The following is a 14,846-nucleotide window of genomic DNA, read 5'->3' on the forward strand; positions in this document are numbered from 1 at the left end:
TATATATATATATATCTATACCAATTCTCAAGAATGAGGGCGCTTAGCTGAAAAGTTGAAAAAAAAAAGCTTGGGCTTGAAAAATGACAAACTGATAAAATCTTCGAAAAAAAAAACAAAAAGGTGTGCCTAGAAAAAGTCGCAAACTTTTGGGCTCGCACGCGAGATTAAAGGCCCAAACAAGAAACCCAGAATGAGTTCAGCCCATATAGTCTCTCAGTACTCCAACGGGCAACTGCATCAGCGTGACGCTGACGCGGGCAGCGCCACTTTTTTTTTGGTTTCTGCGCCTTCCTCCTGCCGTTCTGGCAAAGCCGACCGTTGGAATGAACCCCTGCATCGGCATCTCCCCACCACCACCACCACCAGCAGCACGAGAAAAAGAAACCGACGTCTCCAGCAGGCAGCAGCCCCGCCCTTCCATGACCGTTGCACAGTTCAAACCCCTCAAAACGGCCACTCCCCGGAGCAGCCAGTCAAGCGACCATCTCACCGCAGACCACCGCACCGGTCGAGAAAGCGAAAGCCAAAGCCGCGGCGGCTAGAAGAGAGCAGAGCAGAGAGGCAGACCCGAGAGGCGCGAGACCTGAGAGCCAGTCTATGGGGTGCATCTCCTCGAAGCTCCTCCCGCCGGGGCCAGGCGGCGACGGCGGCAGGCGCGCCACGGTGCGCGGCCGCGTCGAGCACGTCGTCTCCCTCACCTCCACCACCTACGGCGTCCTCGACCTCCACCCCAAGCACGGAGGAGGAGCCGTCCTCGCCGCCGCCGCTGCTGACGCTGGAGAGGTGGAGAAGGAGGAGCCGCCGCCGCCGCCGCAGGACAAGCCGATAAGCAAGGAGTGGAAGCGCGCCAGCATGCGTCCGCCGCCGATTGCGGTCCCGAGCGCCGACAAGAAGCCGGCGGCGGGGAAGCCGGAGTCCGGCCTCGAGGTCATCAACGCGTGGGAGATCATGGCCGGGCTCGAGGAGGCCTACGCCGCCGCCGCGGTGGCCGGGTCGCCGCCGGCGAAGAAGCCGTCCAAGCCGGGCCGGTGGTCGCCGGCCAGGGTCATCGCCATGGCCCTGCCGTCGCCCAAGAGGTCGGCGACGAGGCGGAAGAACACGCCGGGGAAGGAGAACAGCCCGCTCCAGCGCTGCTCGGGGAATCTCACCAGCAAGGACAAGGACAAGGACAAGACCGCCGGCGATGTCGACGGCGACAGGGTGCTCCGCCCGTACAATTCCATCGACAACTCCAAGCTGTCGATGGCGTCCAAGAGGTTCTCTCCGGGCAGCGCGCGGATCGTCCGCAAGCCCGGCACCGCCGAGACCGGCGGCGGCGGCGGCACCGGCATGTCCTCGTCGCGGCGCAGCCTGAGCCCGCTGTTCGACCCGGAGCTGCTCGCGTCCATCGAGCGCGAGCTGTCGGAGGAAGGCGCCCACATCAAGCGGATGGTAGGGTCCGAGAAGCCCAAGCACCCCAAGGCCGCGCCGCCGGCGATCGTGGCGGCCGAGGGGAAGTGCCCGCCTGGGGGCGCCGAAGCCGTGGTCCTCTACACCACCACGCTCCGCGGCATCCGCAGGACCTTCGAGGAGTGCAACGCCGTGCGCGCGGCGATCGAGGCCCACGACGTGAAGGTGATCGAGCGGGACGTGTCCATGGACTCGGGCTACCGCGAGGAGCTGCGCCTGCTGCTGGGCGGGCGGGAGGTGCGCGTGCCCGCCGTGTTCGTGCGGGGCAGGCACGTCGGCGGCGCCGCCGAGGTGGCCAAGCTGGAGGAGGAAGGCAAGCTGAAGGCGCTGCTCGAGGGCCTTCCCCGGGCGCGGGTCTGGTGCGCGGGCTGCGCCGGCGTGCGCTTCGTCATGTGCCGCGACTGCAACGGCAGCCGCAAGGTGCTCGACGCCGAGCGCAAGGAGACGGTCAAGTGCGGCGAGTGCAACGAGAACGGCCTCGTCCGGTGCCCGATCTGCTCGTGAATCGTGATGTGGGGATCGTGGTCGGTGGGGGTGGGTATCATCTGGCGATTGATTGGTGGTGTGAAAGTTGTTGTGCATTGCTGTGTTCGATTGGGTTGATCTGCCTGTCTACCCGGCTGCTTTTGATTTTGCTGTATGATGTTGCTCTCGGCAACAGCTGCCATTGTAATATGAAACGGATTCATTTTGTTGCGTATGTAGTTTAAATTACCTAATTTAATCAAATGTAATTTGATTTCTTCTCATTGGGATGTGTCTGCTCTCTTCTCTCCAGTGTCGATCTGCCTTATTACATTTGAGTTTCCCGCTGGCCGCTGATGAGTGATAACTAGACTGTGCTGAAATGCAGAAACGTCTTTTGTCCCGTTGTTTCTCACACGAACCAAGCAGGTCTTCGCTTAAACACGGAATCGGAGCAAATTTACAGGGTTTACAGGTTTTGTAATTTAACAGGAAGCAGCATCAGATCTCCCTTCCATTTGACTCGAACCTGATAAATGTTTTCACATACGTCGTGAAATGACCAGATGAGTATGGGTGTACGATAATGCAAACTTATTATCGTTGAGCACATTCTGTTGTTTTGATTCCAGGACCAGGATTAGACTCCTTTTTATTCTTTCAACGAGAAATTGGAAACTACCATCTCTAGTCAAACTTTACTTGACATTTCCCAAAAGAGAGACAACTTGTTTTACTTTTTTTTCCCCCGGGAAAAAGAACTGAATGACAAGTTTAAAGCTATGACAGGCGAACATATATCACCTTTCTATGAAAATAAAGAGCATAGGTATTGTTTAGTTGCACCCAAAATCCAAAATTTTTTTCAAAATTCTCTATCACATCGAATCTTATGGCACATGCATGAAACATTAAATATAGATAAAAATAACTAATTGCATAGTTTATCTGTAAATCGCGAGATGTATCTTTTGAGCCTTGTTAGTCTATGACTGAACACTATTTGTTAAATACAAATAAAAGTGCTACATTAACAAAATCGAAAAAGTTTTTGGATCTAAATAAGGCCTTAGTATGACTCCTCCCAAGTGCTCCTTCAAAGCAGCTGAAACCGAAAGGATCAGCCACGAGTTGTAGCTCTAGCTTTTACACAAAATATGGCTCTCGCTCCACTTGCATGAAAAAAGGCTCCTCTTCTTGAGGTGATTGATTTTACGTTTGCCAAGTATTATCCTAAATGGTGAACAATGAATCACTTGTTGTTTAACGGCTACTTAAACAGGTAAAACAAATGTTTAAATGGGATAAACAAATGATTAAACAATGTGTATTAGGTTATAGCACATGCCTGCACAAAAAAGTTTGCTTCACTTTAGACACATGTTGGATATCCAACCATACAACTCTATGGATAGCAGGGAATAAGAGCGCCTTCTATATTAAGGGGGAAGTAAGTTTTCCATAGACATGTCATAGGACTCATATCATATGTTCACCACCTTAACTAGATATGGACAACTTGTCACCCATGCAACTGATGACGTGTTAACCCTAACACTTAGATTTCATGGTCATTGGACAAGATTAGGGCAACTCCAGTGTGTGGAGGCGAACCACGCCACTCGCAAAAATGAATTGAACTAAAGTTCGATAGTTCCAGTGTTTACATGCATTTATGGTCGGGGCCCACATACTATAATAAAAAAGTTTATCTTTAAGCAACAGACACAGGGTGGCACACATCAGAGGTAATCAGTTGCCGATTTTGATAGCCCCTTCAGTTGCTACTATTGCAACATTTGGCTCTCCCAAAGTACTATGCCAGCTGCCAGCACCAGCCGCGCTTACTAGTAGATGATCTGGCTAACTGATTATTTTAGTCTGCTCGGTTTGAATGCTCTGCAGAGTCCGATTTTAGCTCTATCAGTCTCGGTTCGCGCTCTAATGTGCATGGTTCATTTGGTGTATCCCATGGTTCAATTCTAAAATACTCTGGAACTGCTCTTAGTAGTATTTGACACATTTTCCCTCCCCTATGTTCGAGCTCCTTTTTGCCATTCCCGTAAGTTAGGGGTGAAGCTACTATGTTTGGGGATGGGGGGTTGCAAATGCACACTCCTTAAAATGCAAATACAATGGATTGGTTCAAATTTCACAATATATGCATCCCTTACAAGACATATTTAACTTGCTCTAATTATTGTTGTCACATATGCCACGCTACTATGCAACCACGTCTTTCCCGTGTATTACTCTACCATCCTTGATGATCCTCTAACCTACCAGTCGGTGATGTTATCCCTGCTTTTGCCTTGCTTGTCGTTTCTTGCATTCGTTATTGCCAGAAGCTAGCCCATAGCCATAGTCATCAACCCTTGAAGCCCCGATACCAAATGACTCTCCAAACCCAATTCAAATTGCAACCCTAAGTCTAACAAAGAAGATTTAACCCTATGATGTGGCCGCATGGGTGTGTGAGAGGAGGAACTCAGGCTTTCATGAAAAGAAGTTAAAATGCATTGACCATTCATTTTTTCATTCTTTCACATATCCTCTTTGCCACTATCTCTATACACTAAGAGCATCTCTAAGGGACTTTGCAAATGAATTTTGCATTTGGTGTTGTTTGCAAAGTCTCAAACTCATTTGCAAAGTCTAAAAATAGTCCAACTCCAAGGGACTTTGCATTTAGACTTGGCAAACCCAAAGTGTGGACCCCATCCTTGATTTTTTTTGTCACCGATCGCGCCCGCGCGTTTTTTCCCTTCGCGCCATTTTGACGTACGTCGTACGTGCCAGTCGCCGCCCAGGCCAGGTCGCCGCCAGTTGCCGCCCAGCCCAGGTCTTCGCGCCAGTCGCCGCCCAGCCCAGGCCGCGTTCGTCATTCGTCGCCGTCGTCGTTCGCGTCAGTTCGGCTCCGTCCTCCTCTGAGGGAAGGTCCCCGCGAGGGAAGGTCCACCTCCGTTCCCGCGCCGTGGCCGTGTACGTCGTCCAGACGTGGCCGCGTACGTCGTCGTTCGTGGACGCGCGCGAGTCTCCGTGGTCGCGCCGCCGCCAGTTTGGTGCGTCGTCGTGAAGACACAGGGACGACACAGATGGAGGTACCTTGCTGGAGGAGGCGCGCGACACCTTGGCGGCGGAGGGATCCTTCGCGAGGAAGCTGGAGGGCGGGCGCGCGCAGTAGGAAGGGCGGGCGCGCACGGCAGCTGGAGGGACGGCGGACACGCGCGACAGCTAGAGGGCGGGCGCGCGCGGTAGGGAGGGCGGCGCGCGCGGCAGGGAGGGCGGACAGTGGCGGGCGCAGGATTTGAGGGCTAGGTATTCAAAAAAAAACTTGACAACCAAATGGCTTCAAATTTTTTTGACAACCAAATGGCCCATATTCGACATGTATAGTGCCATATATGATATATATTGTATATAGTTCATGAACAGAGCAGATTTTTCATATTTAAGAATCTAATGTTAAACATAAAAAGGTACCAATAGTAGTTGCAACATATAGAGTTGACAATAACAACCAAATGATAATAAAACTTACAAATTATAAGACAACTCTCCGATCCTTCATGCTTTGAAAACGGCTGATGATGTTCTCATCCTTTGTTTGCAAGAAGAATTCCCTTTCAATGAATGTAACCAAGGTATCATTCAAGTAATCTTGGCCCATCTTATTTCTCAGATCGTTTTTGATATAGTTCATGGTAGAAAAGATCCTTTCAACACCGGCTGTTGCAACTGGGAGAACTAGCACCAATTTGAGAAGTTTGTAAACAATGTCGTACCTATCAACCTTATCCTTTTTAACAAGCATCATGGACAACTCTGCGAGACCAGTTAAATTTCTAAAGTTTTCATCATTCCTCACATCATTAATATAGTGAGTTAGCTGAAAAGGGAGCTGGTTCTTTTCTTCAAATGAAAAATCATGAGGATAGAAGTTTGCAAGTTTCACCAAGTTGTCAACATTGAAAGCAGCAAAAGAATTAGCTGGACTGAATGATGCCATGCATCTAAGTAGCTCAGTGTTTACCTCATCGAATCTGCTATTAAGTTCTTGAAGCTGCCTATCAAGGACACCCAAAAACATATCTGCATGAAACCGGTGATAGTTATTGAGGCCTCTGAAGAATTGCTTTGATCTTGTATAGGCTTATACATTGCAGTCATGTCAATGACTTTAACTTTGTGCTTCTCACAAAAAGAAGTGACCTTTGCAAGGAATTTTGTCCATCCAGAATCAAGTCTCAAAACATCCAATTGTACCTTTGTGAACTCAAGAAGATCCATTGCATTTACAATATCTTGCTCCCTCTTTTGCAAAGCATTGCATAAGTCATTTGTGTACCCAAATATTTCATTCATCAAGTGGAGCAGGAAAACAAACTCAAATGATTGAAATACTTTCAACATAGTTTGAGCTCCTATAACATCTGCCCCTCTATTTTCATTCCCAATTTGCCAAAGAACTTTTTTGATAGAAGGATACAAAGCCATAACATGCATTACTGTCCTATATTGAGATCCCCAACGAGTATCACCTGGTCTTGCTAAGCCCATCTCTTGATTCAAACCTTGTCCTATTTCAATTTCACCCAATTCCAATGCTTCAATCATATACTCAGCTTGAGCTATGCGAAGCATACGAATCTTCTTACAAGACATGCCAAGAGTATTCAACAAATATGCAAGTTGTCCAAAGAACCACTTGCAATCATTGTTCTCCTTAGCAACAGATACAAGCGTTAGTTGAAGTTGATGAGCAAAGCAATGAATATAATATGCAATAGGAGACTCTTCCATGATGAGTTTCTTTAAGCCATTAGCATGTCCCTTCATATTACTAGCTCCATCATAGCCTTGACCACGTATCTTGGATAATGGCAATTGATGTTTAAGAAGCAAGGACTGAATTGCTTGTTTGAGAGTCAATGAAGTAGTATCTTCAACATTCACAAGACCAAGAAACCGCTCAACTGGCTGCCCTTTTTTATTGACAAAATGCAAACAAAGTGTTAACTGTTCTTTCAGGTAGGAATCACTAGATTCATCAGCAAGAATTGCAAAACACTCATCACCAAGTTCTTCCATGATCAATTTGGTTGTTTCTTGAGCACAACATGCAGCGAGTTCTTTTTGAATCTTGTGATCCACCATCTGACAATTTCGTGGAGCATTTCCAAGAACCACCTGATTAACTTCTTCAAAGTTTCCTACAAGCCATGACAAAAGTTCTCGAAAATTGCCTTTATTCAGTGAATCCACAGACTCATCATGACCACGAAAAGCTAACCCCTGACGCAAAAGAAATCTTGCAACCTGGAGGGACCATTTCAAACGAGCCAAATATTTAGCCTTGAATTCTGTTGTGTTTGAGGCAATGGACTCACGAATTGATGATTTAGGCTTTAGAAATCTATTATATTTCTCTTGAGCTTCTGAATGAGCACTAGAGCACTAGTGATAGCACCAGCATGCCTACGGATTCTAGATTTATTGTTCCAATTCTAAACCCTTCATCTATAAATGCATCTCCACCAGCAAATTTGTTGCTATCTTTGAACAAGTAGCAAACAAAGCAATATGCAGCATCTTTCTGAACACTATACTCCAACCAATTGAATTCATTAAACCATTTACGGTTGAAACGACGCATACCTCCAGTTTCATGTTGCGGAAAATCATTTTTCTTCATTTTGGGTCAACATGGCCCCAATGCAATGTATGCCCTTCTAACTGAATCTTGATCATTGACATCATAGCTTGATATGGGAACCCTCAATCCAGGATCATGCTGAATTTGATACATGTCACCAATGCCTTCATCACTAGAATTTGACTTATTTAGGGGTATAGCTTCAACCTCTTCTATTACATTAGGCTCAGCTGTCACTTCAGGTTCCGGTGGAATTGTGCTTGTACCAGTAACATTATCATTCTGCTGCCCTTGATAAACAACCAGTTGCATACAACTTTCATCAATAGCGAGCGATTGCTTCTTCTTTGTAGCAGCCCGCTGCAAGAAACTCCTCAAATCCGTGGTGTTACTCTTTTTCCTCTTCATATTAAGACCTAAAATTAAATCAAGAGACTAACCTGAGGAATGGGGATAAATTGCTATTCCAAAGAATTGGGAGGGATTGGGAACACTAGACTTACAAGAAACTCGATCGCCGTCGCCGATCAGTCGTCGTGGACTCGTGGTGTTGCCTGATCGCCCCGCAGAGGCGCAGACTGCAGTCCTCGTCGAGACGTCGACCGTCGTGCGTCGTGCCTATGTGCGCGCTGCTGCCTGCCCGCCGCCCGCATGTGCCTGTGCGACGATCAGCCGATGACACCGTTCGCAGGAACACGATCAGATGCAGCCGCCGCCGGCTGCCGGGCGCCGGCCGCTAGGATACGTCGATACAAGGAGACAGGGATACGAGGAGACGACAGACGAGGATACAGGAGAGATGGGGATACAGAAGTTTTGTTTCATAGCGTTGGGCCAAGTGGGCCGGTAGGAGCTAATATTTTTTTTGTTTTTCTTGTATACACTAATACACATATGTATAAATATTATATATATAATTTTTTTGCCAAAACTTTTGGGTATTCAACTGAATACCAATGCATACAATTGTGCCCGCCACTGAGGGCGAACGGGCGTAGAGAAATCGCGCGGGGTGGGAGGAGCCGGGGGGATGGAGTCCGACGTGGAAGACCGAAATTGTAGATGCAAAGTGGTGGAAAGATTTGTATATATGCAAAGCCTCAACCTCTATTTGCAAAGCTAACCAAATTGCAAACCTTATTTGCAAAACCATTGGAGGGGTATTTTCTACTCTTTTTTGCAAACTAGGTAGCGTGCCCGTGCGTTGCTACGGAATAATTAACATTTTGTATTAAAAATACATGGATCACATGATAGAATAACAATATTGTAAAAATTAAATACCAACATTAAAGTGACATTTAATCCAACCAAACAAAGTTTATGAAGTTAATACATTCACAGAGAGCACGGCGTTGCATACTCGCAAACTCTTTTATAGACTTTTTCGTGATGTAGCTAAGATAATATTTTATATCGGTAGGAAGAAATCTCCGATATCTATTTCTTTTATGTGTCAATAAATTCACAAATAAGTTGTGTCGCATCTCTGTACACATGTTTGAGTATATATGTAAATATTAGTGCTTGTCACATAGATAATACTGCGTAGCTTAAAATAAAGTATGTTATACTCATTGTATAAATATATGTGGCTTTAGATCTATTCCATGCAGATATATAGTATAGAATAACGTATCCACTTGAGTGTCTGTGGCAAGATTCACTATCATCAATATACAAATAGTTGAATCTTAGATACTATTATTGCAAGTGACGTTAATTCTAAGTTAATTACCCATCCATATTATCTGTAATGTTTTTCTCATGGATGAGGAAGATGGATTTCATCATCACTATTTGCCTCCACAGGTATTCTACAAACCACGTGTTGCTCTCTGTGTACTATTGGTTGGCTAATTCTACTTAGTATTTCATAGTGTCATGACTCTACTTAGTATTCCATAGTGCCATGACTGATGACTAAAACCATAATCAAAATTAGGTATTAATAAAGTCTACAATTCTATAAGGAGTTTTTAGAGTTTCGATGACTTCAACTGCTAGTGCTCAATTTTCAACTATTAGACCACAACGTGATATTGAATTACCATCTGCCGACAAAGATTCCAACTACTACTGCTCAATTTTCTACTACTATATGATGGTGTAATAGTGTAAATATCCAACTCACGGTGATGTAAGCAAGTATATTATAGATTGATGACCAACATATAGTGGTAGACGGAAACATGTATGCAAGATTGAAAGGAGTAACTTCAAATAACAAAACTGCCAAATTGAATTTATCGGATAGGATCAGTGATAGGGGAAGACCTGAAAATGAAGTTACTCTGAGATGCAAGTCTGAACTTACCAGGTTTGGCAAATTGGTAGACTCTCACAGAATAGCCATCAATAATCAAACATGATTCATTCCACTGAAAGTATGTCAATTTGTTAACCTCTCTGAATGGTGTTTTTTAACATCAATAAAATAAAATAATTTCTCAGTCAGACCAAGGATAAATAAAATTTGGCATTTATGTTCTGTAATATTGACTCCCTAACTGAATATCATGAATATAATACAGTAGCAAATGGCAAATGAATTGGTCGTAACTCGTAACTCATAAAGGACTATTCATTGCTTGACATTTGGTCATGGATCTTATGCCCACATGACCAAAATTATGTCAAAGTCAAAATTTGGAAATATATTTAGACAATAAGATGGTTTGTGCACACTAAACAATTAGCTAATTAGAGTGAAAGTCTTATAATACTTAGAAAGGTAGATCTTCTCTAATATAGCCTGAATGAAAGCTTCCTGAAATCTGCATCAATGCATTATTTCTTAGCAGATAAAACTTGTCAAAGAGATAGGATGGAAACAAAAAAGGCATAAAGGCGAAGCAAATAAAACTTTTTTTTGTTGCCTGTGTTTGAGGAAGACGAGTCTGATCTATCCGTCTCTAGTTCTCAGCTGAAAAACAACAAGCAACACATCAGTCATGCAGAAATTATACTGAATGTGACTGAAATATTAGGAGCCGAGGACGAAGAGTGCACCAAATTGACGAAATATTAGGAGAAAACCGAATTCATGCTGAAGAATAATAATAATAATAATAATAATAATAATAATAATAATAATAATAATAATAATAATAATAATAATAATAATAATAATAATAATAATAATAAGGCAAAATACACGTATGTACAAAACAAGTATGTGTATTGCAATACAGATGCAAGCTGCAATATACTAACACATGGAAATCAACGGGTGAGGCAACGACGTCCACTTCGTCCACCGCATCGACGTCTGCGCCGCTCCTCCGAGGTTCTCGTCGCTGATCTGGAGCCGGTGCCGGGCACCGGTCTCGACGATGACGGCTTCAGCAGGATCTGGTACTTCTACCACGCCAAGAAATACAAGAACACCCGAGGCGACACCAGCGGGCACAGGCAGCGTGCGGTCACCGGCGGCGGCGGCACGGCCTGGCACTCGGAGATAGGCCGCAAGGATGTCCATGGATCCGGTGGCGGCACGTTTTGCACCTTGTCCTACGGCCGCAAGATGGAGCCCTGTGCTCGATCTATCGAGTATCGACAGGATGGGGTGGTGCATGGTGGAATACGACTTCGTCGGCGCCGACAAGAGACAAGACAAAGCTGCCGCCGCGGACAGCACCAACTACGTGGTCTGCAAGGTCTACCGCTCGCCTGGTCGGTCCATGGACCGGGCGGTTATTGTGCGAAAGGAGACAGGGAGCAGATGCAGGCGCAGGGATGGAGATGCGTGTGCACCGCCGTGATTATGTTCGCAGCGCGTGATTGGAGGAGCAAAAGGGAGGAGCGAGCGTCGCAGGCCGGCAGACGGACGGACGAAGATAGATTGTTGCACCGAAAAAATGTCCACTCTTTAGTCTTTTTAGTTGTATATAGGAGATAGGGCAATGCAAAGTTTGTTTGCAAAGCCTAAGAGCATCTCCAAGGGTTATGCATTTAGACTTTGCATTTACTAATGCAAAAAAAACTTAAACTATGCTATCCAATGGTTTTGCATTCAGACTTTGCAATTTGCATAACTTGGCATTTAGAGGTCTAGACTTGGCATATATGCCAAGCCCGCCAGGCTTTGCAAAACGTGATCGTCCCCACGCTCGCGCGACTCGGGCTGCGTTCCGTCCACCCGTACGACTCCTCCACACATGAGCACCACCAAGTTTTGCCGCGAAGCTTTGCAATAAAGGTTCAGGACAGGGCGAGGTTCAGGACGGGTGAGGTTCAGGACGGGGCGAGGTTCATGACGGGTGAGGACCAAACGACGCAGCGCGAGGACCTGGACGGTGTGACAATGGCTGAGCGAGGAATGCCGCGATACGAAGGCGCGCGACGCGCGAAGAATTACTGGTGATGAAGAAAATCGCGCGCCAAGAGAAAAACCTTCCGGGCAAAAAAAGTGTGGACCCAAAGTTCCCTCAAATGCCAAGTAAATGCAAAACCGTTGGAGATCACGTCTTTTTAGAGCATCTCCAACAGTTTGGCAAAAACTGTTTGGCAAATCTTGACTTTTGACAAGTTGATAAAAAGAATGGCAAGTCAAATATTTGATGATCTCCAATAGTTTGCCAAAATGACTTAACAAACGTAAAAAAACAGGCCCACAAGTACCTGTTTCCAACCGACGGACATCTCGGCCATCTGCACACGGTGACTTCATGTTTGCTTTGCTCTGCCGGATGATTAATTAATTCTACTATAATTTGATGATTGCATGCATCAACGAAGGTGCATTCAAGGGGGGCAGCCGAGAATCGGCATTGCATTCAGGTGATGTGCAGGCGAATGACAGCAGTACACGTGATGCTACAAGACCATGCATTGCACGTATAATTCATGCACGTATATAAAATCAAACTGCTGATTTAAATATTCAGATATAATAATTAAACAAAGGTTCTGCATACAAACAAAAGGTTGTACTGAAATAAATTTAAGACTACACGAAACAAAGGTTCTGGTGAATGAAAATTTTGAACTAAATGTTGTAGATATTAAATAATTTAACTAAATTTAAATTGGACGACGTTTAGCCATAATCTCCTTCTGCGTCATCTCCACCCATTCACGCTGAATCGTGGAAAGGGAGGTAGTGTCCGCAAACATTATTTCTTTCTCTTGCTTAATCAAGTCGGCTTCGGCTCTTGTCTTCTCTGAAGCAGCTCTTGTCTTCTCTATCTCTAGTGCTTCTCTAGCTCTTTGTTTCTCTAGCTCTAGTGCTTCCTTGTCTAGCTCAAAAGACAACATAAACCTCTCATTCTTAGCCTTCTCTTTTTCAATGTCCGCAGCCTCCTTCTTTGCCCACATCTTATCAATGGCCTCCAAGCAAGCTTCGCCACCACCTCGCCTTAGCTTTTCTTTAGCCTTCTTGACCCCATCTGATCTAATCCTTGTACTTGGTTGTGCAGCATCATCATCGCCAGCTTGCCCGTTGTTGGTTCCTTCCTCTTCCCTTGGCCGAGCCACCTTGGTGGACTTTTTTTGGTTTTGTTTCCTGATGCTGCTTGTTTCTCTAGCTGCAGAAGTTCCTTCCTTTTGATTTTCCACTTGTCCTCCTCCTTCAGTATGTTGTAACATGACACAACGCTGCACTTCTTCCCATCCATTTTTTCTACTCCCGAGAACATCTTGAGGGCAGCTGCGATCTGCACAAGTAGTATGTCAATATATGTAGCTGTCGTAAACAGAACAAGATGAAATTAAAATTTGAAGATATAGTACCCTGTCTTGTATAGTTGTACCACTTTGATTCCTACGTTCAATCGCTTCCAAACACGAAGTGAACTTGTTCACTGCGGTCTGAATTGAGAGCCATCTATGCAGAAGTGAACTCTCTGTCCTTGGAGTTGTACCCTTATTGTGCTCCCAAAAGTAAGCATGAACCTTACCCCAAAAGCTAGTACGGTTTTGGTTGGCTCCGTGAATTGGATCTTTGCTAGCGACCAACCATCCTTCACAAACAATTTCGTCTTCCTCCACACTAAAATTTTTGGCCCTCTTCGATCCCTTGTTACCACGAGAAGCAACAACTTCCACCTCGGGGCTAGCCTGAGTATCCTGTGGAGTCAGTGGAATGACAAGGTCGTCCAAACCTGAAACATGGTCACCTTCTCCATCCAGAAGAATCCCCGACAAGAAATCTTCTCCTTGTGGATCCATCTAAATGAGTCTGAAATAAGATATACAAGACCATTCAAGAGAGAACACCGTAAAATATATATACACAAACTTTACTGAACAATACCATCCGATGAATCAGCAAATATATGCATTAATATATGCAGTACATCGTGAAATATATACAAGATTCTTTCCCAGCTTCTATTCTGAATTTTCAGAGGTGCCATTCAGACTGTTCGTGTCATTTTCAGAAGTTCTTTACCTGCTTCTTCTTTTGTCATATTAAAGTTTGGCCTTCATTACAGGAGACCGTGAATGGTTGGGGGCAATCAGATGCAGATGAATCGTCTGAAGTGCTTATTCTCATAATAGATTTAGAGTCAATTCAATAGGCTGAAAGTGCTGAACAGTGCGTCAAGTCATACTAATCTAGATTAAAGTTATTGAAAATTCGCTCATGGGCAACACGTAGATTTGCCAGCACGCTGATTCAAAGAACATGCTGTATCGCCCTACAGGAAACACGTACATGCAGTTTATCTGCTTATTAGGTGACCAATGTTCCAAGAAAAGGAGGCACAAAGACAAACCACTCTTGAAGGCTCATCGAACTGATTATGTATGTATGTAGTACGTGTGAACTGAACTGATCTGTCATGTATATATACTAGTAGGATCGATGTGTCTGAGTGATGTAGAATGAAACAATCAGATGGATATAGCGAACCCTAGACAATGGACGAGGCCCTGGCGGGATCCAAACAATGGACGATGGACGAGGCCCGACAGACCGATGCATACCTGATCACACGGCGGCGGCGGCGGCGGGGCACAACTTCAGATCGAGATGAGCACCTGGTCGCGACGGACCTTCAGACGACGGCGATCTGGGAGGAAGGGCGCGGCGACCTTCAGACGACGGACAGTTTCACTTGTCGCGCGGGAAAGGGAAAGAAGAAGAGAGATCGCGCGTTGCCAAGCGAGTCCGCGCGGCGGATAGCTGTGAGCGCGGCTCATGATTTTGCCAAGCGTGTCAATTTGCCAAATGTGTTTGCCAAACTGTTGGAGATGCATTTTTGCCACTTTTGCCAATTTTTCAAGGATGCCAAGTGCTTTTTGTCAATTGTTGGAGATGCTCTTA

At 45.4% G+C, this 14,846-nt stretch overlaps 2 protein-coding genes across 3 annotated transcripts; one reads left to right on the forward strand and one right to left on the reverse strand.

The window, feature by feature from the left end:
* LOC8072970 lies at positions 87-2,201 on the forward strand. Its single transcript, XM_002446370.2, has one exon. It carries the CDS (start codon positions 601-603, stop codon positions 1,954-1,956), a length of 1,356 nt encoding a protein of 451 aa, XP_002446415.1. The 5' UTR covers positions 87-600; the 3' UTR covers positions 1,957-2,201.
* Positions 12,433-14,840, reverse strand: LOC110436189 (glutathione S-transferase T3-like). 2 transcript variants are annotated; one of them, XM_021462577.1, is made up of 3 exons: positions 14,507-14,840; positions 13,307-13,754; positions 12,433-13,230 (listed from the first exon to the last, which is right to left on the reverse strand). In XM_021462577.1, the coding sequence occupies exons 2-3, from the start codon at positions 13,742-13,744 to the stop codon at positions 12,934-12,936; spliced, it is 735 nt and encodes a 244-aa protein (XP_021318252.1). In that variant the 5' UTR covers positions 13,745-13,754; positions 14,507-14,840; the 3' UTR covers positions 12,433-12,933. The 2 variants fall into 2 exon arrangements, with proteins under 2 accessions (XP_021318252.1, XP_021318253.1); XM_021462578.1 differs by lacking the exon at positions 14,507-14,840 and having other exon boundaries at positions 13,307-14,186.

This window comes from Sorghum bicolor, chromosome 6, assembly GCF_000003195.3.
Source record: "Sorghum bicolor cultivar BTx623 chromosome 6, Sorghum_bicolor_NCBIv3, whole genome shotgun sequence".
In the NCBI taxonomy this organism is placed as follows: Eukaryota; Viridiplantae; Streptophyta; class Magnoliopsida; order Poales; family Poaceae; genus Sorghum; species Sorghum bicolor.

What these genes read in the sequence shown, in the direction of transcription:
- LOC8072970 (XM_002446370.2), top strand. Translation starts at nt 601, where the DNA reads ATGGGGTGCATCTCCTCGAAGCTCCTCCCGCCGGGGCCAGGCGGCGAC.
- LOC110436189 (XM_021462577.1), bottom strand. Translation starts at nt 13,744, where the DNA reads ATGGATCCACAAGGAGAAGATTTCTTGTCGGGGATTCTTCTGGATGGA. An exon ending in GTACAACTATACAAGACAGG is followed by an intron (nt 13,231 to 13,306) that starts GTACTATATCTT and finishes CTACTTGTGCAG; the next exon opens with ATCGCAGCTGCCCTCAAGAT.